Here is a 26,127-nt window from a genome sequence, read left to right as displayed (position 1 = left end):
CTCTAAATAACTAAGTCTTAGTTTATAACAGAAGGACTTCAAAATTTTTCTTCTTTGGATGATTTCAAGTTTAGAAGAAAGCAAGGGGGAAATGCGGTCTTATTTTAACAATCCATTCCCCACCCTCATTTCTGGTAAGTTTGCCTGAATGAGAAAAAGCAGGAGAGGCAAACTCATTCCTTGGCTACAAATACGCAAGGGTTATTCAGTATTTACTACACGCAAGCAAAAGAAAATCTAGCTCTAACAAAACATTCTAGGTCAGACTCCCCAAGAGTGAAGCATTACAGCGATGTACTAACACTACTGTCAACAAATTTACTGCCAAAATATAGGACTAGAATAAATATAGCCTGCTCGCAAGTCTGACAGGTGTAACCAATGGTTTAAACCAAATTCCTGTCATTCATACAGAGCTGCATACTTACATGCCCCAATGCACTTTAATAGAACAAGTCTTCTGAGTGGTTCCAAACACCCCTGTTTCTTCAGTGTCATCAAAAAAGGAAGTCACGATTCCCAACCCTTCAGGCTCTGTATACAAATCAATTCGGCAAACCCTGTAATCCTGAAAAATGAAGATCGCCATAATCACTTGATCTGTGCTGTGAGTTCTATAATTACTGTGCGTAACTAAATCAGTTTTGAAACACCTGTTTATTTTAAATTGTTTCCCCCCCTTGTCAATTACTACTGCTATTAGATGCCTATAATAAAAGTATAGCTAAGCCAGTTTGCCTGTCTCTGTTTGAACCAAGAGAGTCAGTCAATCTCTAATCAGCATTTACATTGTTTACTTTCTGCCATCTAGGCAGGAATGCATCTTCTTTCATCAGTTAACATCTCCTCTAGCAAATCAAATCCTAAGATAATACCAAACAAGACATCCTTGAAGAGATCTGCAACTTAAACAACAATTGTAGTTACAAGCAATATATATTCCTCTTTTTCCTTTCCTACTCAAATAACTTAGCTTGTGCTTGTTTTGGCAACCTACTTAATGATAGCTTAAAAGAGCACAGAAAGGATGTTCCATCATGTGTGAAACTCACTGGTAAGTCTGCCCATAACAGGCAAACCAAAGTTTGGTATTTCACATTGAAGTCTGTATCGAGTGCAAATTTGGTTTGTATTGGAAAAAAAAGAAAAAGCCGTGTTTTGAAAATACCAAATTATTGATGGTTTGCTGGGATGCTTTTCCTGACACTGACCAGACTACAAAGCATATGCTGTATGGCATTTTGGTGGCGATTCTAATAAAGCCCACCAAGTTCCGTTCCTACCCTTGTCCTTCCTCTTGATGCTACCACAACCCCCACTGTGCAAAAGCCCCCACATGCTTTTGTGATTAAACATGAAATTCAACATATTGTTTCATGCACTTGTAGCTCATGTTACACTTGTGTCCTAATAGACCAATCACACTCTCTAAAGTATAAAACATCACTATACATTAAGATCTATAAAAAACTTTTTGACTTGTATTACTTGCCTTAACAACATGTCTTATTGAACCGATCACTGCAGGCTTTTGAGACTTGCAGTCACTTTGCTCTTCAGAAGCACCTGCACCCCAAATATCTGTGAGTTCCAACTCTCCTTCTTCCAATGGAATAGAGGGGCCTTCAAAATTTGGTTTTTCATAGAGTATCCAGCTTAAAATAAATTTTTAAAAATCTAATTTTTCATGGTGCTTTATCAAGTGTGATTTGCAAAAATCATGATCCCACTTAACAAATAGTTTCATACACAGTACCGTTTCCAAACCCTTGCCATTTCCCCAATACAGCTCATTCACCCAACACTGCTGATGCAAGCCATTTTCAGTCTCTATAATACCTTTAAAAACAATGATAAAAACAAAAATGTCTACTGCTGAAGTGTACTTGCACAAAAAACTCCTCCATCTTTTAAATTTCATAATTTGGGGCAGTTAAAACTACTGTCTCTGAATACCAGACTTCATATGAGATACTAATCAGAACCAATTTGTACATCAGAGAAAACAATGACACTGCAGACTGCTGCATCATGTATAAACAGACAAGTTGCTTGGAACCTGTTAACAACAGCCTGGAGTTCCACAGGAGCTGGGGTAGATGTGCCAGAGGATGATAAGACTGCTCAGAAGACAAGGACAACTTCATTTTTAATGGCAGAACAGAATATATAACTAAATAAGAACTTTATCCATCTGCAAATACAAACCCTCCACTCAGGCTCTCAACGGAAGGAGGAAAATCCCCAAATCCAGTCCCTCTAGACCATGCTAGAAAAGACAACCTGGTTTACAGAGATCAAAAGGATTTTGTTCCAGTTTTCTGAAGCTAAACAGCCATCAGTTTGCTTCCCAGTACCTCCTACTGTGGCTAGCCCTTGTGTCTGCACCTTACTATCAGATAATTACTTTTGAGAACCTGCTATTTGACTGCATTATAGCCTGGCCACAGCGTAACTTGCTGTGCTAGCCACACTACTAATGGCCCCTCTGTTGATGCTATGAAGAAAGAAGGAGATGAACTTGCTTTGAATTACTCTTGGGCAATACAGCTTTTAGAGCAAAATCCCTTCTTTTGTCAGAGAAACAGTCAATTATCTCTACAGCACCATCCTCTTCCTTTGGCCGTGAAATAATTATGTAAGACCCAGCTTTAAACTTATTTGCTAGCCTTTTAGCCCAATCCAAATACTATGCAAGAATCCCTAATGACCAGAGGAGTTGAAGGGCAAAATAGCTGAACAGAATCTGTCATTTCATCCCACACCTATGCCTGGTGACATCTCGCACCCTGCCAGATGGTAACACTCACTCAATTAGTCAGCAAAATAGGTTTTCCAGCTCAGAACTTCCTGTTGCAGAGGTAAAATGCCCTATTTCTTGCTCACAGCTCTACATTGTTACAAGCCAGACTTACTGTGAATCACATGACAGTTCTGCTTCAAAACATTCTTGGATAGAGTAAAAATCTTTCAATAAGAATAAAAATCGATCTCTTACCATCCTCTGATGACTTTAACTAAAATTGTTGGTGACAGAACCCAAGAACTGCAATCTGGAACATCATGGAAAACTTCAAGGCCAGCTTTTTGACAGTCTGAGTCACAGTATATCACCAGCTGTGTTAAAAAAAAACCCCAACAAAACAGAAAAACACACCAGTAAAACATAGTTCTATCTTCCTAAGTTTTACAGAAAGGAACACTAAAACTATTAAAATTGATCTTACCTTGCCAGGTCTGGGATTGATTTTACTTTGTCCATTTCTTGGAAGTGTCTAATAGACAGTGAGAAGAGAAAAAAAATCACAAAAAAACCTCACAAAATCAAAAACATTTTCAATAAAGATACTCGGCTATAAAAAAGGGCTAGTAAAACAAAATAAAAAATACTCTGAATAGCAAAAGTTGGTAACCTTTTAACTGTACCTACTTACCACTTCAACCTCTACTTCCCCTTGTGGAACAGCACCTTGTCACAAATGTAAAAACTTATACACTTTTTTAAAACTCTGACTTATCGTCTCACTGAAGTTCACTATCCTCAGATCTGAAATGCTTTAAAATCACCCTGATCCTCTTCCTACATAGCCCAGGATTTCAATACCAAGAGACTACTTTAAAAACTGCCACTGATGAAGTACATGCTGTAAAATAACAATGATGAGTTTAAATGTCTAAAAATGTCAAGCCATAAAGCATGGCGTATTTTTAAGAAATATATGAAAATACTGAGGATGCATGATGGTACATGCATGTATGAGCTAACTAGCATAATCAATTTTCTAACAGGTTTCCTCAAAGAGCATGAGACTGAGCACTAAGTGATAGACTGAAAATATTCAGAACAACTAAAACACATGGAGGTGTACAAAATCTAAAACAATGTGAAGTCAGCAGTAAATTGTATGATATAGAATATATGGGAAAGTTGTGGTTGCATCACGTCACCTTCAAACAAATAAAGCAAGCATTGAAATTATGTGTTTGGTTTCCCAGGAAGGACAGGAGTGTTCATTCTGGGACAGGGTCCTGCTCTTCTAGGAATGATTCACACAAACAAAAAGACAAAAAACAGATCCTGCCCCTAACTAGGTAACCAGCAACACGTGCAAGGAATTAAAGCGAACACAGTAGTTAATAAGCAGAGCAGGCAGTGGTCGCAAGACAGTTCTCAACCGCCACCAGGTTTTTGTAGGCATCATCAAGACATGTTGAAGCACGACTGGTTTTTAGCCTGCGCTTCAATTCCAGTTAAAACTTGTTCTGTGTTTTGAGGAATGACAAAGTCATTGTTTTGGGCTGCCCTTACTCCTTCCTTCACATCACCCACTAGCCATTGCATCATCATTTTCTTAGTCAGTGGAAGATGCACAGCAGGTACACCTCACAGAAACATTTCTGATTCCCAATTTGAGCAAAACATTTCAGTCAGCAACAGTGCCACAGAAATCCAGAAACCCTCTGAAGCCTAATGGGTTAGGTATGAAGCCTAAAGTCTTAGGTATGTACACTCTCCACTGCTATATCAGGCCTCCACACTCTACTGGAAAACTGAAACCCACTCAAGAAAAACAGTTTAAGTAGCAAAAAACAAAGTAAGACAGTACTAGACATTTAGCTTTAAATTCAAGTTTTTAAATCCAAGCAGGACCAACAGAATAAGAAAGCCTCTTTAACTGGTGATATAAATCTACCCTACTATAATTAACCCCCCTAATTTTCATCTCCACTCTAATTAAGAAAACTTTCCCATAAGAGAAGAATCTACATTCTCAGAACTGCAAGGTACCATGGATGGTTGTCTCCTGCAAGGTGACAAAGAAAGGAGCTCCTTTTAGTAGAAATGCTCTAGCAGATAACCATTAGCTTTGGAAAGTATTTCTCAGACTTCTAACATGCTGCTTCAATTCCACAGGTCCCATTCATGCGGCTATTCAGCTTTAGAAAACATATCTCTTCCCATGGTTTTTAGATCTCCTGATCATAGTTTTCCTCTCAGGACACAATAAGGGCTTACATTAACAGAAACAGCAAATACTACAGGACATCGAGTCATTATTTTAAAAACAGAAATTACAAATATATTCCATATTAATGTTGCTTTGAGGGGAAAACATAGGTCTGTCTTCAGCCATGAAGAACAGATGCTTGTAATCAGAAAAAGGGACAGTCCTGCACTGTAGCAGCACTTTCAATAATCACTCCTATACAGTTATTTCAGTATTCTTAAAGAATATATGTATTTTGCTGCCAATACAGTTCTGCCAATACAACAGAGGGCTAAAATAAAAAATTTGCTCTGTTACTTATTTAACTGTACAATGGATAAATGTCTAGTTGGAAGAGGAGAAAGATTACTTCAACTACTTCAGAAGCTTTCTGAAGTTCACAGAAAGTATTCTACTGATTTGCAATAAAAAATTAAAGTTAGCACAAGATTTGTTTCAATATAATACAAAATCAAGTACAAAGACATATTAAAAAAATGCTTTCCATTCATATTTGCAAAAAGTTTCATTTTCCTTTTCAGATAAAACTGGTACCATACCTAAGTTCACCTCAATGTATTTGTAATCTATATATATCCCAAAGAGGGGAAACAAAACAATATATGCACATGGTCTATCGAAAACATAAAAGCTGGATAACTTTGCAGGCAGCTTTTTAAAAACACAATACTTACATCCACATCTAATAAACCAGGGGGCACATTTGATTCATATCTGCTTGTTCCTAACCAGCTTGAAAAACTTTTCTCAGGATTGCCATAGTTGGGGATTTGTAAACTTAGCTCTTTTTTGGCACTATCTGCTTGCAGGTACTTCTCCACAAAACTTGGAAACTTCACATCTGAAAGAGACTGAATTGCAAAATCAAAATTAACAGTCATTCAGCAGGTTGACAAACATTGTTTCATTTCCTGAATGATCTTTATTACCTCAGATTTTTGAGGCATGATGAATGGCCCAGAAACATCCTGCTGTAAAGGAGGCATCCCCGAGGAGTCAGTTGCAAAAGCTGTTGTGTTATTTACTGAAGTGACAGAAGGGCTAAAAAACTTCTCTTTAGAAGACAGCAAGCTTGAGAAGAGGGAGCTTTTTTCAAGCCGTGATCTCTTAATTTCACCATCTGTACAGTCAGTGCTCTCTTTTCCATTTATTTCCTGAGTAAAGGCAGGTTCCTCTCTACACGACTGCAGAGCTTTGAATATGATACTTTGCTCTGTTGATGCACGCTTGGGCCTGACTCTGGCTATTGTTTCCAGGCTTTGCATTTTAATTTGTTGTGCTGGTAACAGATCCTGTGTTTTTTCCCTCCTCAGTCCCAAACCAAAAGTAAATACACTAGGATCAAATACTTTCTCTAAGTTGTCTTCATGAATGGGAGGCATTGCAAAGTGGGGTGCTGGAGACTTGGGAAGCTTTGACCTCTTCTTCTTCTGGGGTAAACAAACTGAGCTGTCTAAGTTTTTTATTGTTTCAGCAAACTTCTTCATGTCAGATGGGGAATCAAAAATGCTGTCATCTTCAGCAGATCCATTACAGGTTTTCCCTGGGCTCTCTTGCGTATTGGTGTTGTGCTCTGATTCCAATACACTGTCTTGATTGTTGTCATACTGCAGTGGTGCAAAGTTCAAATCTTCTGGCTTTACCTTTTTATCTCCATTTTCCATCTTCTTAAATTCTGATCTGGAAACCTGAGACGGTAGAGGATATTTATCATCATTGCACGGTGATAAAGCCTCTGCGTTTGGCAGCACTTTTTCTTCATTGCTATGGAATTCTGACCTTGTGTAATTTCTTTGGTAGAAAGGATCTTGAGCATTTTCAGTTTTTACAGGTGAGTGCAAAGGCAGTTTAAAAGGTGAACTTTCCTTCTTTGCTGTGGTTAATTCTGGTTCTGGTTGCTTCAGAGAGATGCTACCAGCATCACTTTTGCTGCTTTGGTTAAAAAGGGATATGGCAGCTTTTACTTTAAGTTCTGTTGTCTTCCCAATATCCTCGTATGAGGTAAAGATTTCTCCATTTTTGCCTTTTAACTCTGCAGTGCTTTCTTTCTCCAGTGTGCCATTCTCAAATAACTTCTGGCGACTGCTTTGCTTATTTAATGTTTTGTCAGGCTGTTCGTTTTCTTTAGGTTGTTTTCCAAATTTCAGCTTTGCTCTGCCAACGAATGTGCTTGGTACAGCATTATTTTTTGAAGCAGGGATGTCAGTAGGTCTCTGGCTCTGGTTAGCACATTTGTTTTCAAACAAGGAAATTTTGTTGGCAATGTTGCTGTTAGTTTTATTAACTGGTTTTTCAAGAGTGTCCTGCTCACTTTCTAAACTGTCTTGATTCATAGGTGTTTTAAAATTCAGCTCTACGTTCTTCGGTTTGGCCGGACTACAGGAAGCAAAGTGACACAGAGCGACATCTTTAATTAATCTTGCTTGTAACAATTTTCAAAACAATAAAAAGCAGAATTATAAACCACAGACTTAATTCAAATTTTGACATCTCAAAAGAAATCAACTAAAAGGGGAATAACTATATGGATTTAAAAAAATAGACACTAAATAAGGAGTATATATTTCAAACATGTACTTGGTTCTTTAAGGTTAGTAAAACAAACACAGCAAGTTACAGCATCTGCAATTGAGGCAGAGAACTCTACTTATGACTGACAGACATTAACATTTAGTAGTGAATAGGAAGAATAAATTACGAACATGCAATTCCCTACAGAGTTTAGAAAACAAATCCCAATTCATTAAGGTGATAATGAGTTAGTTAACATTTGCATGTTCTCTCCAATGAGTTTTGAAGACATCTGCCCAGATTCTTTGCAGCTTTTATACCTACACTGCAGAAGCAACCTCAATTTGAGTGAAAACTCTTCCACTCATGAGTGCTTGCAGAAAATGTTAGCTGTCCCCAAGCATTGCATCACCACCTTGGCTAAGTGAACACCACATATGAGGACTCTTCCACTTCCTTTAGGTAAACTTAGCTAAGAATTTAACTCGTGTAAACTAAGCCTAATAATTTTACAAGAACTGAAATTGGAAACACAAATCTTTTCTATCAGAGTGGACAGAGAGGCATGTACAAGTACATGCACACAGTACTCCTGTGCTATGGCAGAAGGCACAGCTGAGTGTTTCAAGCTCTTTTCTTTGAATGCCTACAACCAGGAAAAATTATTAGTCCATGTAACTTGCTACTGCCTACTTGACAGTATGAACAGCTGTGAAGATGCAAAGCAGATGGCTTCAAAATTAATCAGTCAGATCTAAAGAGTGTCAAGGAGTCCACCATCATGTCCAAGACAGTCCTGTTCTCCAAAGAGGAATCTGGGGACACAGCAGTAAGAGAACAGGTAGAAACTGCCCTACGTGAAAACTGACAAAGGTGGGAGATGAAAAGAAAATAGCTTGCAGCAATCTCCAGGGTCCCAAATGCTCTACCAGTCAATGGATGATTCTAGTATTTAAGTGTTTTCTTCTTTTTTTATCTACCTAAATTGTGTTCACTAAGTTCTCAAGCAGCTCTTTAGCCCAAGAAAGTGGTGCAAGATATAGGAACAACCCAAAACAAGAGATCCATTTCCCTCTTCCTCAAGTAATCCATCCCAAGTAAGAAATTAAACCCTTCTAATGCAAGACTCTCCATTGTACAAGCTTTATTTCTTGGGAATACCATGAGGAATAAACTTACTGAAATAACAGAAGGATTCAAAAATAGTTACCTATGAATCTATACAGAGAACAACTGTTAGAAATCATAGAATCATAGACTATTAAGAGGCTGCAATGGATCTTAAAAGATTATCTAGCCTCTACTCCACTGCCATGGGCAGGGACACCTCCTACTAGACCAGGTTGCTCATAGCCTTTTCCAGCCTGGCTTTGAGCACTGCCAGGGTTGGAGTATTCTCCAGGCAACCTTTTGTAGTGTCTCACCACCCTCACAGTAAAAACTTTCTTCCTAATATCCAGCATAAATTTCCTGTCTCTCAGTTTGTACCCAGTACTCCTTGTCCTATCACTACAATTCCTGGCAAAGAGGCCCTTTTCAGCTTCCCTGTAGACCCCCACCTTCAGATACTAGAAGGTTTTTATAAGGTCTCCATGCAGTCTTCTCTTCCCTGTGAAGCCCCAACTCTTTCAGCCTGTCTCCATAAGGAAGGTGCTCTAGTCCTCTTACCAACTTTCTGCCCTCCTCTGGATTTGCTCCAACAGTTCCAGGTCATTCTTATCGTCATGTCATTTCAGAAAAGACTTCCCAACAGTGCTCCCTCTAACTACCAGCCTACTCAAGCTAGCTCACAACTTTATGAAGAATTATGAGAAATGCATGATCAATAAAAGAAGAAATAGCAAACTCAAAATCCACTGGCCATACTTCAGATAGGTGCTAATGAAACACACTTGGAAAACTTAAGGAAAAACAGAAAAAAAAAATATTCCTGAAAGAGGGAAGGTATGAAGGGAACTATCGTACAGCATAAAATTAAATATATTGAGGTACTACTTTTCATTTGAACTACAACTGGTTTTTCCTAAACTTCTAAAAATTAAATTATTCTATGACTCTTCTCTTTGGAAAATGACTATGAGTTGCAAGGGACCTCTGAAGATCAGCTAGCCTAACTTCCTACTAAAAACAGGGACAGCTTCAAAGTTAGATCATGTTCCTGAAAGCTCTGCCTGACCAAGTTTTGAATAACTTCAAGGATGAAGATCTCACAACCTTCCTAGTGAAGCACTGCAGCAGGGCGGCCACTGTCACTGTGAATTATTTTTGCCTTATATCTCATTAAAACCTCATTGTTACAACTTGCTGTGCTTGTGGCTGTTGTCCCTTCACAGCTCAGGGACAAATCTGGCTCTGCCTTCTCTATAGGCAGTGAGAGATGACTGAGATCTATCTGTATCCTTCTCTTCTCTCAGCTGAAGAAACCAAGCCGCTTCAGCTTCTCAAACATAATTTGCTCCAGAGCTGTCACCTTCTTTAATGGTTCACTGCTGGACTCATTCCAGTTTGGGAACATCTCTCATACCAGAAGAGAGTTGGAAGGGGAGGTAGAGCTACAACTCAACAGAGTGACCCAGATGTAGACCCATGAGCACCAAGTATCTTGTCCTTTGACCTGCTGGCTATGCTCCTGCCTATGGAGCACAGCACAGGCTTAGCCTTCACCTGGTACAATGAAGCACTACTGACACGTGCTGAATTTCCTCCTCACCAGGATCTTTATCTTTCATATCCTTTTCTGATCAGAAGAAAAATGTACTTATCCTTTTCTTTTACCTGTATTTTCAAGAGGTAACACTAATGGCCCAATTATTTTAACACATTCATTCCCATACTACCCTTTTGTCAGCCTGTCACTTGCACTACTACATTTCAACATAACACATATCTTCCCCATAAAATCTGTGTCTCTCTGTATGTCCTGACACAAGCAAGTTTAATGGCTAACAGTGATACTTATCAGCCACACCTAAAACCTCTTTTAAATGAAAAGCTCACCTCAAAGGTATAGTTTCAAGCTTTGCAAATTTATGCAGAAACAACCACTTCAACACTTTATATATTTTGTATTCTGCAGTACTTCTGCATGGCAGCAGCAGCCAAATAGCTGAGACCAAAGAGCATGAGAAAGCTCAGCCCTGTAGCTCCACTCAGTACAGCTGGCCTCTTCTAATCTTTTCATTGCACCTTTTTCCACACTACAAAATACTGGTTTTAAATACAGCCAAGAGACGCACTTTATTGCAAGAACTGAGTCTCCAAGCTTGTTTAAAAGGAAATGTTGTTTGAGTATCCTTTAAGCCTCCCATCTTGTATGGGGAAAAAACTTAACAGCACAAATGCCTTCTTACAAACAGTCCAATGTGGCTCATTCTTACTGATCTGAAACGCCAGGAACAAGCAGGCACAAGACAAATACCAATGTCCTTCTCTGTGGTTACACCTTGCAGCTAAACTGTGGAAGCAAGCAGTTAAACCTCTCCCAACAGTCAAAAATGGAAGGTGAGTCACACATCAAGCTTGCAAGTGGTGCCAAAAAACACTGATGCCAAAATATCAGATTGAGGTGAGCAAAGAAAAATGGCATGTGAAAAGAGAAGAATAATTCAACAAGTGGGCTTAAATGTAAAGGCAACTACAAAACCATGTCTGAACATAAATTATGACAACTGAAGCCAAGTTTTCCGCTAAGCACATCAAAGTGAGCGCTGCCTGAGGTTTTATTTGCCAATTAAGATTTACCATCAACCTCATTTTAGTCTCAAAACTGACAGGTTTCCCTTTCAAAAGCTAGAAGCAAAGTATCCTGTGACTTTCAAGTTATCTGGTACACAGACATAAATGGAGAAGAGAGAAAATGCCATCTTTATTTACAGGAAACCTGCATTTCTGGAGGTGACTGGAGAAACTGACCTGTTTTGAAATTGTTTCCAATGAAACCTGATTCCCAAAATTGGCACGAGGTCATTACTAAGAGATATCATGTATTTTTAAGGGAGAACTACTTGTATTATATAAAATCCATTTTTTAAAGGGGCCATGGAATCTCTAAGTAAATGGGTATTTTTTAACCAGAAAGGAATTAATGTGAACTATCTAAAAATAACTTTTTGACCTTTGAAAATGAAAAATGTATCTGTTCACAGCCATAACTACAGAATAAAAACACACCGTCTTCTAGTAATGGCACCATCTTCCCCTTTCCCATTTTACAGCACCTTAATCCCCATCCAGGTTTATAGTTGATACATTCTAATGAATAACTAAATGATACCAGATCACCCGAGCATGTAACTCTGGCTAAAGAAATGGTGTGGTGCTGTGCTATGACAGCTATCAGATGCATCAGAAACCTTGCAGGCAACATGGCAGTCCCCACCCAGGGATAAAGTTCCTACAGCAGCAGATAAGACCAAGACACAATGTCACACACCCCACAAAATGGGATGAAATAGAACAGATTATTTAATTGTTAAAATTTGGTCTTTCAGACAGAACACTTGTCTGTTACTTTATGAGTACAGTAAAAGACAATTCACTGTACATCAAACCCAGGAGATACAAAGAAGAAATTAAATCCAACTATGCAGGTGTTTATAACTTCATCATCACTAGTGACAGTGACACAGAGAAAAAACAATATGAAAGCTACCTTTCCTTTGAAGCTGTGAAGATACAAACTCAAGAGTTAAAGATTTGTGATCTATACTGCCAGATGACAAGGCATCACCCAGTACAAAAATGCCACAGTTTAACTTTCAGTACTAGGCCTTTTAAACTTAAGTTACAAATTAAAGACTCAGATGTAGAGTATTACAAATTGTGCAGAGGAAATTGCTCCTGTGCTTCTCAGATGTGGGAAGCATAACTGCAAACAGACATGTCTCTGAAATCATCATGTTGAACCTCCACATCCTTCTAGCACAAGGACAATTATCAACACTCAGTGTACCTCAGGTGGGCCAACAAGATTCAGTGTGCCCCCACACCTACAGCTGAACATGTCAGAACGAGGAGAGCAACTGCACACAGCACACAGCCGTGGCAACCAAACAACAGGCATGAATAATGCAAACAAATCATTCCCTGTGGATGAGAATGCAACAGTATCCAAGTAATCAATCACTGGTCTCATACTACTGATAACAGCGAACTTTATAAATACAGCTGCTTCTTTATAACCCTAAGGAAAGCTCTGACCACCTGTTTGACAGAGACAGTTTCTTCAAGTGTAAAATCAAAAACTGAAAACTAATATATGCTTCATTCTGCAAATACCTGATGTTATTCACATGCATCAAAAGTTAAGTGATTCACCCTGCACATACTTAAGAAAGCAACGATACGTATTCAAAACTTTGGAGTGTGATCTATCATATCATTTGAACAATGAAGTTCTACATTGCATGCTACATTTCTTCATAAAATAAGAGCAGAACTTAGGCTGTTTCTAGAAAACTTGAATACATTTCTTATTCAAAAGATTTTCACATACAAAATCTTCAACCACATTCTGATTTGGTTACAGAGAGAAAAATTAATTAAGGTCAATGATAGATGAATAAATCTGATCCACAATGATGATGACTGAGCAGTTTTTATATATGTTAAATTATTCCATATAGTGGATGTGACAAAGATTCCCTATCAATTTAGAAAATGAAAAAATTAATTATTTTTCTAATACATGTAGATTACAGTGCTTGTTAAGTGGTAGCTTTAGTTATGGTAACTTTTTTTTTTAAGGGTAGTTCTTAACTGAAAACAATTTAGACAGACAACAGATACACAGCTAGTGTTTCCATGGAATTCTAAACACAGATACAAGCAAAATTACAGCTACAAGGACAAGATGAACTAGTTTGTTACTTACAGGCTAATTTTTGTCATGACTGTTCTGGAAGAATCCAAACTCTTCAGCTTTAAGGTGTCTAAATCAGAATTTGTCTGCCTCTCAGCTGACAGACACAGGTCTCCATTTTTAATCCCATCAGTATGCAAGAAAGCTCTTCCATCTGGACCATTACCATTCTTTACTGCCTTGGTATCATTCCTGCCTTCAGCAAACACCAAGTCTTCTGTCTTAGCAGCCAAAGAAGCTTTGGGAGACTCCAAACTGTCTTCCCCAAAAGCCACAGGTATAGCTCCCTTTTCCACTGAAGTTCTTTTTGTCACTGGGTTAGTCTCTGGCGATGCTAAAGGTTGCCTTTTTGAAGAGTAATCTTTCACCTGACCCTTCAAACCAGTAGGGGAAATGGGTACAGTATCCGACTGATTCTTTTTGTATGATCTTCTCCTTGCAGAGCTTGTGTTTGAGATCTGCTGCTTGCCCTTGTCAGCTTCAGCTTTAGATGCCCCTTTGTGAGCAGATCCAACTTTTAGGTCCTGATTACTACCTGAGGAAGAGGAATTTCTTTCAGGAGTCTGTTGAAGAGACCTCACTTTTCGTTCAGGGTTTATTATCTTGTCTGAAAACACCTCAGAATGGGCATCATCCTCAAAACCGGATTCTTCCCTTGCAGTATTCTCAGTCTGGTTTCTCTCTCCATTTGGAATGTCACTAGACGACTGAGACTTTCTCCGTTTTCCAGATCTTTTACTGGCAGATTTTTTATCCATTGTGTCCAGATCACTGCAATTTTCTTCCGATTCAAGAGTCACGGGTTCATTAAGGAGTTCCTCTGTTTTTCTTAGATAGATATCAACAGTTAACACTCTAGTAGAATATGCGTGCTCACTCGCTGCAGATTCCAACTCATATGGCAAATCCTTTGGTTTTGCATGCCCGGGCTCCTCAGACACCCACGTGTTCACAAGCCGCTTGTGACTTAAGATACTCTTTTCTAAGTCTTCACTAGACAGATTTCTCAAGCTCTGTATGAAATCTGGAGTTGTGGAATTATTTATATCTGTGACGGATTCTTTCTCCAGCCCCAGTGTTTCCACATTCAGGCTGCTCTCACAGAAAGAGTTTTTAATGGTTTCACTGCTGCCGCTCCAATCTGCTGACCACTCGCTGTCAGAAGAAACTCCCCTACTGCTCCATTCTGAAATCGTATCGTGATACAGCGGTCTTACTTCCCCACTGAAATTATATTCCTGTGCCTCAGGAAGGGCACTTACGTTTCTCACTTGTTTCTCTACTTGAGGAGCTTCGTGTCCTTCTCTGAAGTGCCTACAGTACACTGCCTGGGCCCCGTGAGGAGAACCTGACCTCTCACCCTTATGACGTGAAGTGTGTTCTAGTGAACTTTTGACATTTTTCCTCTTCCCTGTACCAAACAAATTTCCAAGTCTTTCCAAAACGGGTTTCTTTTTATTTTCTTCTCTGGAAGAATCTGGAAGGTGTGAGGTGGACTACAAAAACAAACAAACATTTGTTTAATGTCAAAATTGTTTCTATAAATAAATTTTTTGTTTTATGACTATCTCTAAATTAAAAGGACAGAGTGAATGGAAACAAAACAGTTTACTGAACAATACTAGCTCTCAAAAAAAGAACAAGAACAACAAAATCCTTGAAAAACAATTAGGACTCCACGATGCCTCTGTATGTTTTTGCCTGCATTTGTTTGAAAATGTGCTCATCACGCTTTATAATGGCAGCTTTATATATCCCAAATCTCAAAATTTTGCACAATTAGTTAACGTCACCCCAAACGTTACAGAAAAGTATCCTGGTGCCTTCAAGACGGGAATCAAACTTCATGGTCAAAATTTTCCTTACAAAAACAAGAGTGGGAAGTTTAACTTTCTCTCCATACTGGCTGAGTCAGTTTTCACACTTGTACCGGTAGAGAATAGTTTCAAAGGTGTAAGTTGTCTTACAATCCATACATTTCTCATTAATGAAGTTCAGTAAATACTTGGGTTGTGTTTTGGGCTAAAAACCCCAGAACTATAAAATCCACTGCATCATTCAGTGAGCATTACTGGGTCAAACACTGCCCTGGATTACTTTAGGCAAAGTTTTGCCTTACAACTTCTAATTAACATGGTAAACAGGAAACACGCAACAGCATCGCCGAGTACACATTCATATTTGCATTTTAATACATTAGCCCTTTTTACATGCCGGTACGATGAATACTTGTTTTGGGACGTCTATTTCAAAACACCGCGAGTACTTTCTACCCCGGCGCACCAGACTTCTCGAGGAGAGCGGGTTCCCTCGGCAGCACGGCAGTTTCCAACTTGTTTCCTGCTGCAGAGACCCAGCTCGCCTGCCACTGCCCGGCGTCCCCCCAGCGCCCAGGGCGGGACGGAGTTTAAGCCCCCGCGCCCTCCGCGGCCGCAGGTACTGCTGCAGAGAACCAGCCCAGCACCACCTCACCGGAGGAGTCACGGCCCCCGTTCCGCGCGTTACCAGGAGGGTGAAGCCGCCCAAGACTCCCGCTGTCCACCCCCATCCCCAAACGGGATAAGCAGGAGGAAGGTGCCGCGGCGGGCTTTACCCTCCGCCGGCCGCACCGCATCCTCACCTCTCCTCACCTCCCCACCCTGCCGAGCGCCCGACACTCACCGCTCGGCTCGGCTGCCCTCGGCGGCCCCTGCACGAAGCCGCCCCACGCACACCGCCGCTACCCGCACGGCTGCCCCGGCGCCGGCCGTCTGCGCGCTCCGCCCCGGCCCGCCCCCGCAGCCCGCCCCGAGCCACCGCCCCGCCGCGGGCAGCGGCTCTACCTGGCCGGGCCGCCCCTCCCGGCCGCGGAGGGAGGGGCGGCGGCAGCGCCGGACCGGCCCCCAGCGAGGGCCGCGGGGCAGCGGGAAGCGCGGGTGCCCCCGGCCACGCGTGAGGCCGTCGAGGGGGCGGCGGGGCGCGAGTGGGCGCCGCGCCCCGTAGGTGCCCCAGCAGCCCGCGCTGCGGCTGCCGCCGCCTTGTTATTGAGGGCAAAACGCCGCCCCGGGCAAAACCGACGCCCTTTGATGTTGAGGGAAAAGCACCGAGGGTTGGAGGCGGGCGGTTCGCGCCGCCGCCGCCCCGGCGAGCTGCAGTGCAGGCTGCCCGGCGTGAGCCGGCGCCCGGGCCGGGAGAGGGGCGGCGCAGGGCAGGGCCACGGGCTTGTCCCCTGCCGGCACGATGGCTGCGGGGCAGCGGAGTGTGTGGAGCGGCCGTAACCCGGCCGCCCCCAATGCTGGCCGCTCGGAGGTGCCGGGAGCAGGCGTGGCTTTCCCCCAAGCCCGGGAAGCGTGCGGGGGCCGGCACCGCCCGGCCGCCGGGGCCCCTGTGGGACATCTGGGTTCAACGCCCTGCGGGGAGATGAACCCGCACCTTCCACCTCGCACCGGCGGGCGTGGCTGGTTGCCGTCTGTGCCGCCCGACGATGCCTGCCCTGCCTGGCCGCCCCGGGCACGGCGCCCCCGGGCCGGGGACACGGCTGCCGGCGGCCAGGGCTGCCCCGCCTGCCCCCGGCCCCGTTCGGGCCGGCGTGAGAATGACTCCGCGGCCGAATGGTGCCGGCGCTCTCCCCGGGCGCTCAATTAGTATTTAATGTTTAATGAATGCTCAACAAGTCCTCTTCTAATTAACGCTTAATGACTTATATGAAGTGGAACAGCTTCAACAGGAAGGACCACGCAAGTCTCACTTCGGAGCGTCTGAGGGCCCAGCGCGGAGGCGGGGGAGACACCAGGTCAGACCGCCTGCAGCTGGCCGGGGTGCCCGGCCTGCGGTGTGTCTGCCCCCTTGGCTACTGAAGAAAATAAGGACCTTTTTTATGGAGTCACTTCCTCCTCCAGCTGGAAAAGTGTTAAGTTCGTTATTTTTTCTTAATCAACAGCCTACACAGTCTTGGCTCAGGAGAGCCACATAGAACCTACTTAATGCCAGTGAACGTGCAGCAGCAGGGCTTGCCCAAGCAAATGAAAAATACCAAAAAACGTGAAAAAAAAAAAAAGAGCCTAAATTGGGGAAAAGATAGAGCTGACTTATACTGCAACTTAACAGAAATCAATGGAACCCTTGTCTTTGCCTACCTCTGTTTACTAATGAATGACAGTTCACTCATTGAACTGATAAGCAGCTGTAGCACCAACCAAGACCTGTGCCCTCACACAGTGATCTTCCACCAGTAGCCTTCAAATAGGCAAGTCTGTGGTCATTACCTTAAGCTCAAGTTTTTGTATTGTTGGGGATTAGGTTTTATTAGACAGTGAAATAATCTACAAATGAGAAAGTTGATCCCTGTCTTTTTCCCCTCCCTTTGAGGACTTTTTTCAAGCAGTAGAACCAAAACAATTAAGTAAAGAGCAATATTAAGGGCTGGATTAAGTTCACACAGCTCAGACGGGTAAAGTGCTTTAGTGATAACAAAACCAACTATAAATTTCCCTATCAGATCATGAGTAATGCAGCCCAATTACTAATTTCTTATTCTATGTATGTATTGCCAGTACTAACTAATTACAGGGAAAGGATAAGATAACAATAATGAACATTGCCAGCTAAAATAAGCAAAAATACAAAATTTTCACACTTAATGCAAGGCAATAAAGAAAAATACTGATTTCTTCAATAACTCATAATAACTACAAGTGTGAGGAGAATGACTATATTGTTCATGCTAAAAACTGTTGGAACACCAAAACAGGGAAAATGTAACTTTATTATGGTGTCAACCATCATATTAACAATTGTATGGAAATAGCTGTCAGTCTTCTACAGTAGTTGGGAGTACATTATCAACTTGACCGTCATTATTACACTTGCTGTCAAGTTTTTAGTCTGCAAGATTACACCTAAAAAAAATTAGTTATTTGAACTGGGGACCTGGATTTCTCCCTTCCCAGCCACTGATTTTCATAAAGTCCATGGGAACTTAATTATCATTGAGACATCTCCCCCTTTCAAATGTAGTTTAAACTACAACCAACAAGTTCAAAAGGTGTTGAATGGAAGTGAGGAGGGACAGCCAGCCAGTCCAGTCACATAAGCCTTGTTTCCTCAGGGAACAAGGCTAAAGATTTTTCCTTGATCTTGAAATAGCTGCCCTATGTAAACTGTTTTGAAGTAATTTCTTCATACAAAGTACCTTAATTATATACAGCTCTTTCAAAACACATAAAAGACCAGGTACTTGCCCTGAAGAGCTTGTATTTTAAGTCAGATAAATGTAGGTGAGCCAGTATTGCCAGTGCAAGAGGGCACAGAGACTGAGCATCCCAAGGGACTCGCAAGTGGGACCCAGCCTGCCAGAGCACAGCACGAGAATGCTTGACTTCAGAGCACTGCATGGAAGTGTTTGATTTCAGAAGGCAAGAAATACCCTTGCTCTGCAGATCAGGCTTCTTCAATGTGCTTACGCTCAATCATTCTTACTCTTAAAACATTAACAGCTTGAGAAACACCTGATCCAAGGCATTGGCAACTGAAAAATCTAGAGGACCTGCCTATCCATTCCTTGGACAGTGTGGAGAAAGCTATTTCAAGCACTCTGCATGAACCTTGAAAGCTGTGTTCTAATCTGAAAGCAAAATGCTGCTGCCTTCTTAACCAAGAAATGTAAATTTTGTTTGTATTTATATTCATACCTGTTTATGCTAGCATTAAAATATTTCCTCTGTTTTCGGCTGGGTTTTTTTTCTCATTAGCCACAGCCAAACCCCTAATTTAACAGTGCAATTAAACATGTGCTTTGCTGGTCTCCAGTGAAAAGAGAGCATAAGCTACTATGATCTGTTGAATCAAAACTTGAGGATGTGTCTTGAGGGATCAGTTGGATGTTATTTTCTTAGATGAGTTCATCTGAGTCAGCTAAACATAAATGAAAACACTTCTTAGAGCACACAGAGAAAAAAGCAGCATTTTTACTAGTCATTAGCAACTTTGTGGTAACTAATAGATGGTAATATCTACTGTGGACAATTCTTTAATTTAAACATTTATTTTCCAGCATGTGTTCATCTTCAGAGGGGAAAAAAGCAACAAACCATTTAGTGAAGAATAACTTTAAGCTTTATCATTCATTAGAAAGTCATAAATGACTGGATTTCAAGTAACATGAAAACTTCTGAGACCCTTCTATTTTCAACAATTCTCATAGTGTAGGACCCTTGGAAATTCATGCTGGAAAGCCAGTAATGTCAAATATCTTTAAATCACACTATTGTAATTCACCCAGCCATGAGAAACAGAAAGCCTTGAAGTTCTAGCAGTCACATGACATCCCAAAAAGTGCTATAGCCAAAAACATTTAAATAAATAAACTATTACTCTTCAGGCTTTAGCATTCTGCAGAGACTGAGACTGAAATATATCACAGTTAAAGTGCCTGGCTTTGTGAGGCTGAAAATTGCTCTGGAGTATTGCTGGCTCAACGTGCTGTGAAAATATTAGTAGAAAAACTGGAAGGAGCAATGTACAAATCAAAGCCAAGAGAGAGAAAAGTCTGAGAAGCACAAGACCCACTCGAGTCCTACAGAGAAGAGTTTTCATACTGCTGTCCTACAGGTGAGTGCCATAGCTACTGGCAGAGGGAGAAGGGGTGAGTTGCAGATGGAAATAAGGGCTTGGTGCTTATTATCTTCTTTTAAAAGCATGGGGGGAAAATGTACTTAACAAAACATTTGACTTGAGTCAATTCTTGTTGCGATTCACTGAAGGGAAAAAAGCAGTTATATTTTAAGTTAATCTAAATGATCTCTAAACTTAACCAGTTTAACTGACCTTGCTGTCAATCAAATGGATTTGAATTACTTCAATTCACTATACTCATTGTTCATTGTTTATGCTGACCCTTCACAAAGACACAAAGTGGGGCTACTATTAGGAAAATATGGCTTATCTTATTTTAACTCCCAAACGGCCTTCTGAATATGAAGAGTTTGGCATATACTCTCTGAACTTTTTTAGCATTTATTTTAAGTATACCATGTTCCAGGTTGACAGTGTCCTCTTCAGAGTTAGAGGAAAAAAACACACTTTAAATTTAACAGGTCCTCTCTAGTATGGAATTCACTCCCTGCCTTTTCCAGCTCTTTGCTTGCTATGCAGATAGAGGATTTAAATAGCAATAATTGGATTTTAAACAATTTCAGCTTTACCTGAGCAATTTGTGCAGGGAATACATTTATTTAGATTCAGGAACTTACCTGAGTAAGCGAGGGGCTATAAATGTGAGACTTGAGCAGAGTGAAGTGAAACAAATGTAAGTTTTCTTAATAGTCATATTTTTACACACACTGTATTTTCTAGTAAGCCGGGGTATTTTAGTGAAACATTTTATGTCTTCAAGAGAACAGGACTTGTCTACTTCCAATTTATTTTTTCACTGTAAGAGTAGATTTTTAGTTCTAACGTAACTGAAAATTGACTATTTTGCAACAGCATATAGATTAAGGAGACTAATGAGCCTGAATGTTTAATGGATTTTTTGGAAAGGAAATAATCAGCTCAAGAAGCATAGATATATATAAAAATTATTTTATACCATAATATTTCTTAGGTGTCAAACACCAAGATTTAGATATTGGATGTATTAGAAAAGAACAGGAAAACTGAAAGGAGCAAATCACATAAAATCAAATGAATGGAAATCTTTCAAAAAAGCTCAGGAAAGACAAAGAAGCATTGATAAAATGAAACAGATCCTTACATGCGTATTTAGGAGAGAAGGGAGATAAATAAGAACGGGCATGTCAGAAAAGGCATGTCTGCTCCCATCTCCTCTTCCCCAGAGCTAGTTATTTCCATAAACTAAAATAATTCCCCCCTCCCCTTCTGTCAAGAGGAGCATCTGTTGGTTAAAGAAACGCTCTATAAAACTAATGGAGATCAGTAGATTTTATGATTTTAAAAAAGTAACTGTGTATTAACATGAAGATTTCTGATGGAGTTTAAAAAGGGAATAAAAGAGAGTGTTGTTTGCCTTACCATGATGATGATAATTCTTTCTGCTGTTTACAGAAGAATAAACAAACTATCTTGTGTGAGATGCAGTCCTGTGTGTCAGTAACCAAACCCTTTTTCTTAGCAATCCTCCCACGCTTTAACCCCTTCTTTCTTCTGGCAGCACTCAGGTAAAAACAAGCAAAAAAAAAAAAAAAAAAAAAAAGGAAGTAGTATCTGAGTAGTATCTGACTTGAGCCTTTCCAACTGATAAGTCATTTGGCAGACAAATTAGAACTACAGAAAGGGACTCAATTAGAGGATAGGAGAAAGAACTGCAGAAGGGTGGCAGCAAGTCCTTCAGTAAGCAGCTCTACAGAAGCAGAGAACATGTTGCAAAGAACTACAAAGTTAGTGTTGGGCAAACGCCTTACGTGTATTAATTAACGTGCAATACCAGAGCACAGATATGCAACAGTAAGAGAAAATATACCACACACGTTGGTTCTCACAGATCTGGTTACTGTTTTCTGGTCCAAATTTAGGATGGCTAAAGAAAAAAAAAAAAAATCACCTGTGCCTTTATGCAGAAAGAGACTGATTTATGTTGGCATCCTTGGTTCTTCACCTTCCTAGGCTGGTATATTAAATCTGTATTTTTTTGAGCTATTCGTGGTAAAATGGTACTATAAAGGGACTTGAAAAGGCAGAAAAGAACTAGCACCAAAAGCAGGAGCAGGGATTATTCAACAATGAATAACTGAAAGAATATTTAAACTCTTCTGAACCTGAAAGACATCCAGAAAAAATTTATATGCAAAAAAATAGTATTAACATAAATGATTGCACTTGCAACTCTTTGTGTTTCAGTACAAGAGAAAGTGAGGAAGTTTGATATGAGTTAGCCTCACATCTTCACTCTCACGATTTTGAATCTTGCTGCTGGGTCAGAGCTGTATCGCTAGATAATCTTCTTAGTGTAAATATTCATCAAAACTATCTCTTTCAAAGTAAAGAGTGAAAATAAACATGTGTATGTTTTGTTCTAAGAGATAGGAACTTGAAAGTACTTTTTCTGTTAAGCAATAAAGGATAAATGGCAAAAGCATTTTGGAGAGGAAGAGAGTGGCTTGGAGTTAATTTTAAGTCTCCCCTAATCAGAAGCCACAACTAACAAATGTAACCCCTTTCCTTTTTTCATTTCTGAATGCAATTCACAAATGATAAAGAATCTATTACGTCAGTGGTTTTGATTTAGCAGGTCTCTTTCTTCTACGCTTGTAGGTCTTTCCTGTTTTGTGAGAGTGTACAGTGTCCTGTCCCTAACTCCAAATGGTATATAATGGTTAGTATAGATTTAACGTAAACTGACTAATTTAGATCCACAGCTTACTGCAACACTTACTCCTTTTAGATGAAATATTTGTACATGATTACCAGAGACAGGAAATACGATTCTTTTTCTGCAAACTTAGGAGTGTCTGTGCCACAGACGGAGCAATCCGTCTCTGGAAATCAGCTCTTTCTTAAGCACCATCAATCTTCATCTCTTCCTCATGCTTTCACACAAAATTGCTGCTGTCAATAGGAGCTCAGCAGTCTGGAAAGTCTGTGGCACTTGAAAAAGTCTTGCAGCATTACATTAAATGATTATAGGGCAAAAAAGAAATAATCTTATGGAGCCACATATATTATCAGTCTCTGCCAAAGAGGGCACTCATGTGGCTGCCCTGACTTTTCCTGGGCATCTCTACATGACACTGCACATGGCCTCGCCTTGAGTCCTGTGTACATTTCTGGGCGCCACAACGTAACAAGGATATTAAGCTGTTAGAAAGCTTCCAAATAAAGGTCACCAAAATGGTGAAGGATCTTGAGGAGAAGCTGTATGAGGAGTGGCTGAGGTCATTTGGCTTGTTCAGCTTGGAGGACACTGAGGGGAGACCTCACTGCAGTTACAACTTCCTCGTGAGGGCAAGAGGAGGGCAGGCACTGATCTCTTCTCTGTGGTGCCCAGTGATGGGACCCGAGGGAATGGCCTGAAGTTGTGTCAGGGGTGGTTTTGGTTTGATATCAGGAAAAGGCTGTTCACCCAGAGGGTGGTTGGGCACTGGATCCCCAGGGAAGTGGTCACAGCACCAGCCTGACAGGGTTCAAGAAATGCTTGGACAATGCTCTTGGGCACATGGTGTGACTCCTGCGGTGTCCGTCCTGTGCATGGCCAGGAGCTGGAGTTTGCCCTTCCAACTCAGGGTATTTTATAATTCTATGTAGCTCAAGAGTAAGGCAGAATTTCTAATATACTCCTGTGCCCAGTGTTTCCTTTTAGCTGGCTGTAAAGGCTCAGCAGAGGAAGGTTATAGATTGTCTCACAGTACTAGGTAGGAAACCTAGGTCTCACCTGCAGTTTTAATTGAGTCTAGGGAACAGATGCCCAGGAGTTAGTTAAACTAACTAAAGGACCAAGGTGTCCTTCAGCAGCTCTAGCTCTAGATACCTAAAAGTAACTCATGATGTAATTTGAAATTCATAAAACCAGAGATTTTTTTCTTGGGTAGCAGATAGTCTGAAGCTATAAATGGAAAACTAAAAGCCTTTTGCTAGCAACATGGGGACTTTCCCCAGGTCAGGCACAGTAGAATATAGGCTGTCACGGGCAAGAGGCAGAAAGCCATCCTTGTGAGCACTGGTTACTAAGGTGAGGCCGTTAAGATGTGAAAGAATAAAGACAGTAAACAAACTGCAAATTGGACTGCTAATTTGATCAAAGCCAAATTTCATAAACAACAAAGTGAACTACATGTTTACATGCTGGCTTGATGTGATGGTCCTGTGACAGAAAAAATTAATGTATGGTTCTGACTCTGAAAACTTCTTAGCAGAATGAAAAATGACAATACTTAATCAAACTGTATTTAAATATGAAATTAATGTAGTCTCTCTTCTTCACAGAAGCTCTCATTAAATAGATTAAAGTCATGTGATGTAAATCCTATTACGCCTCATACCAGGGTATCATTTGGTACCTTTCAACTGAAATGTGTCTCAAGTCAGCCCCCCAATATCGAGGTGCCCAACATAGCAGCTGTTTTGGAAAATTTGGGTTTGACACCCTGTGAGCTTCAAAAAGCCCTTTTATGAAATGTATAAAGTGTTTACACTCCTTGATAACTTCTCTGATGTACAGATTTTCCATCATTTACAAATGAAGAGTTTTAAGCACAAGGAACTACTATTACTAAAATATCTTATCCTGACTTCATAAAAATCAGCTGGATATCTCATTTTACATCTGAATTACAGTACTATAACTTAGCATTTATTCCAAATAACAGTGTATACCTACAGCTTCCAGAATTCATTAAAATTATTTCTTGTAATAATTATTACAGAGAAGTGCCTCAATATTGGTTAGAATAAACTTTATGAAACCAGTATGAAGAAAATGGGAATGACTCCAAACCCACTGGTTCCCTATAGTGTTGTGGGAAAAAATGTAAATTAAGTGGAATAGTCCTTCCAACTCTTTCCTTGTAATTCCACAATTACTTCCATATCGCAATATTCTCCATTAAGCAAGAGAAACTTCTAAGAGGAAATGTTCTCATGAAATGCTGAGGTGTGTTTATTTTAGGCTCCAAACAGAACTAATTAATGCAGAAAGCATTAAAATAAACATTGCATCTGTCTAGAAAACAGATACATTATTACTTATGAAGAAAAAAGGGACATACATGTTTTCCTGCTATTACAGATTAATTACTACAGTCATGCTGCATTATGCTACTGTGCACTTCAACTGGTAAATGTTAGCTACTAAAGAGATACAACTACAACAGCATTAAAATTGCACTACTATTATTGGTGGATAATTGGATGAAATTTCTAATTTCTATTTGGTATTTAAAAACCCACATCATGTCTTACCTTTAAAAATGTATTTTGTGGATGAACAATAATGCAAGAAGGAATTAGATGAAGCTAGTTGAAACTGTGCAGTCCAGAAACACCCAAACTTCCAGGAAATGTCAAGAAATACAGAGAGTTATTGATTCTGCACTTGAATTTCTGAAGTTGTTAGTTTGGATATAGGCCAATCCAACATATTCCACGATTGGCTTTGGTATCTGTGGCTTAGTAGAACAACAGATTTGACAAAGGTACTTTAAAGCTAACCCTTAAAAGCAGCATGATTAACCATAGTTTTAGCTACAACAGTTCTAATGTTAGGCTCAAACTATTTTAGATACTTTCTAAATAAATGATAGCAAAACCACTCCATTAGCAACTCCTGGAGTCCCCTTTGCATAAACTCACTCCATTATTTGCTGGTGCTTTGGAATGCAGGAGGGAGGTGGCTGTCGACCATTAAAACCTGGTAGACAACAAGTGTTTCCTGTATGCAGAAGGCAGGCATGAGTCTTCTCCCCTGTTCCTAATCTACCACTTCCCTCCCACGCCTTCTTGGCACCTGTTGGGAAAGGCTGGGAATAAAAATCTCTCCTACGCTGTAGGGTTTTTCTCTACCTACCTACCTACCTACCCTTTTCCTCTGTAGGTGACTCCATCATTTTTCTCTTCTGCAGCCCAGGCTTTCCCAGGTGGCCACACGGTGAACCTTATAAAGCTTTTCAGTTTCCCAGCTCTACACAAGGCTCTGAACAGCAGCCAGCAACAACCAAGGGGAGCTTCTCTTTTGCTTGGCAGACACTTGGGAAAAAACCCTCACAAACTGTCTACACATCTCCCATGTTTGGAAAGTGGGAGTCTTTTTCAGGTCCA

At 40.5% G+C, this 26,127-nt stretch overlaps 1 protein-coding gene across 1 annotated transcript in view; it reads right to left on the bottom strand.

Moving 5' to 3' along the window:
- Nucleotides 1-26,127, bottom strand: part of CRYBG1 (crystallin beta-gamma domain containing 1) — a gene marked incomplete at its 5' end in the record, with an annotated part of 63,176 nt that overhangs the window by 25,969 nt on the left and 11,080 nt on the right. Inside the window, 8 exons of the mRNA XM_084203572.1 lie at nucleotides 429-568; nucleotides 1,493-1,655; nucleotides 2,999-3,117; nucleotides 3,228-3,275; nucleotides 5,684-5,860; nucleotides 5,939-7,385; nucleotides 7,789-7,845; nucleotides 13,393-14,876. Of these exons, the coding sequence (XP_084059698.1) occupies nucleotides 429-568; nucleotides 1,493-1,655; nucleotides 2,999-3,117; nucleotides 3,228-3,275; nucleotides 5,684-5,860; nucleotides 5,939-7,385; nucleotides 7,789-7,845; nucleotides 13,393-14,876 (3,635 nt within the window). The remainder of the gene's footprint in view (nucleotides 1-428; nucleotides 569-1,492; nucleotides 1,656-2,998; nucleotides 3,118-3,227; nucleotides 3,276-5,683; nucleotides 5,861-5,938; nucleotides 7,386-7,788; nucleotides 7,846-13,392; nucleotides 14,877-26,127) is intronic.

This window comes from Fringilla coelebs (genome assembly GCF_963513975.1).
Source record: "Fringilla coelebs genome assembly, chromosome: 3".
NCBI classification, from domain to species: domain Eukaryota; kingdom Metazoa; phylum Chordata; class Aves; order Passeriformes; family Fringillidae; genus Fringilla; species Fringilla coelebs.
This window is presented reverse-complemented; position numbering and strand designations above follow the sequence as displayed.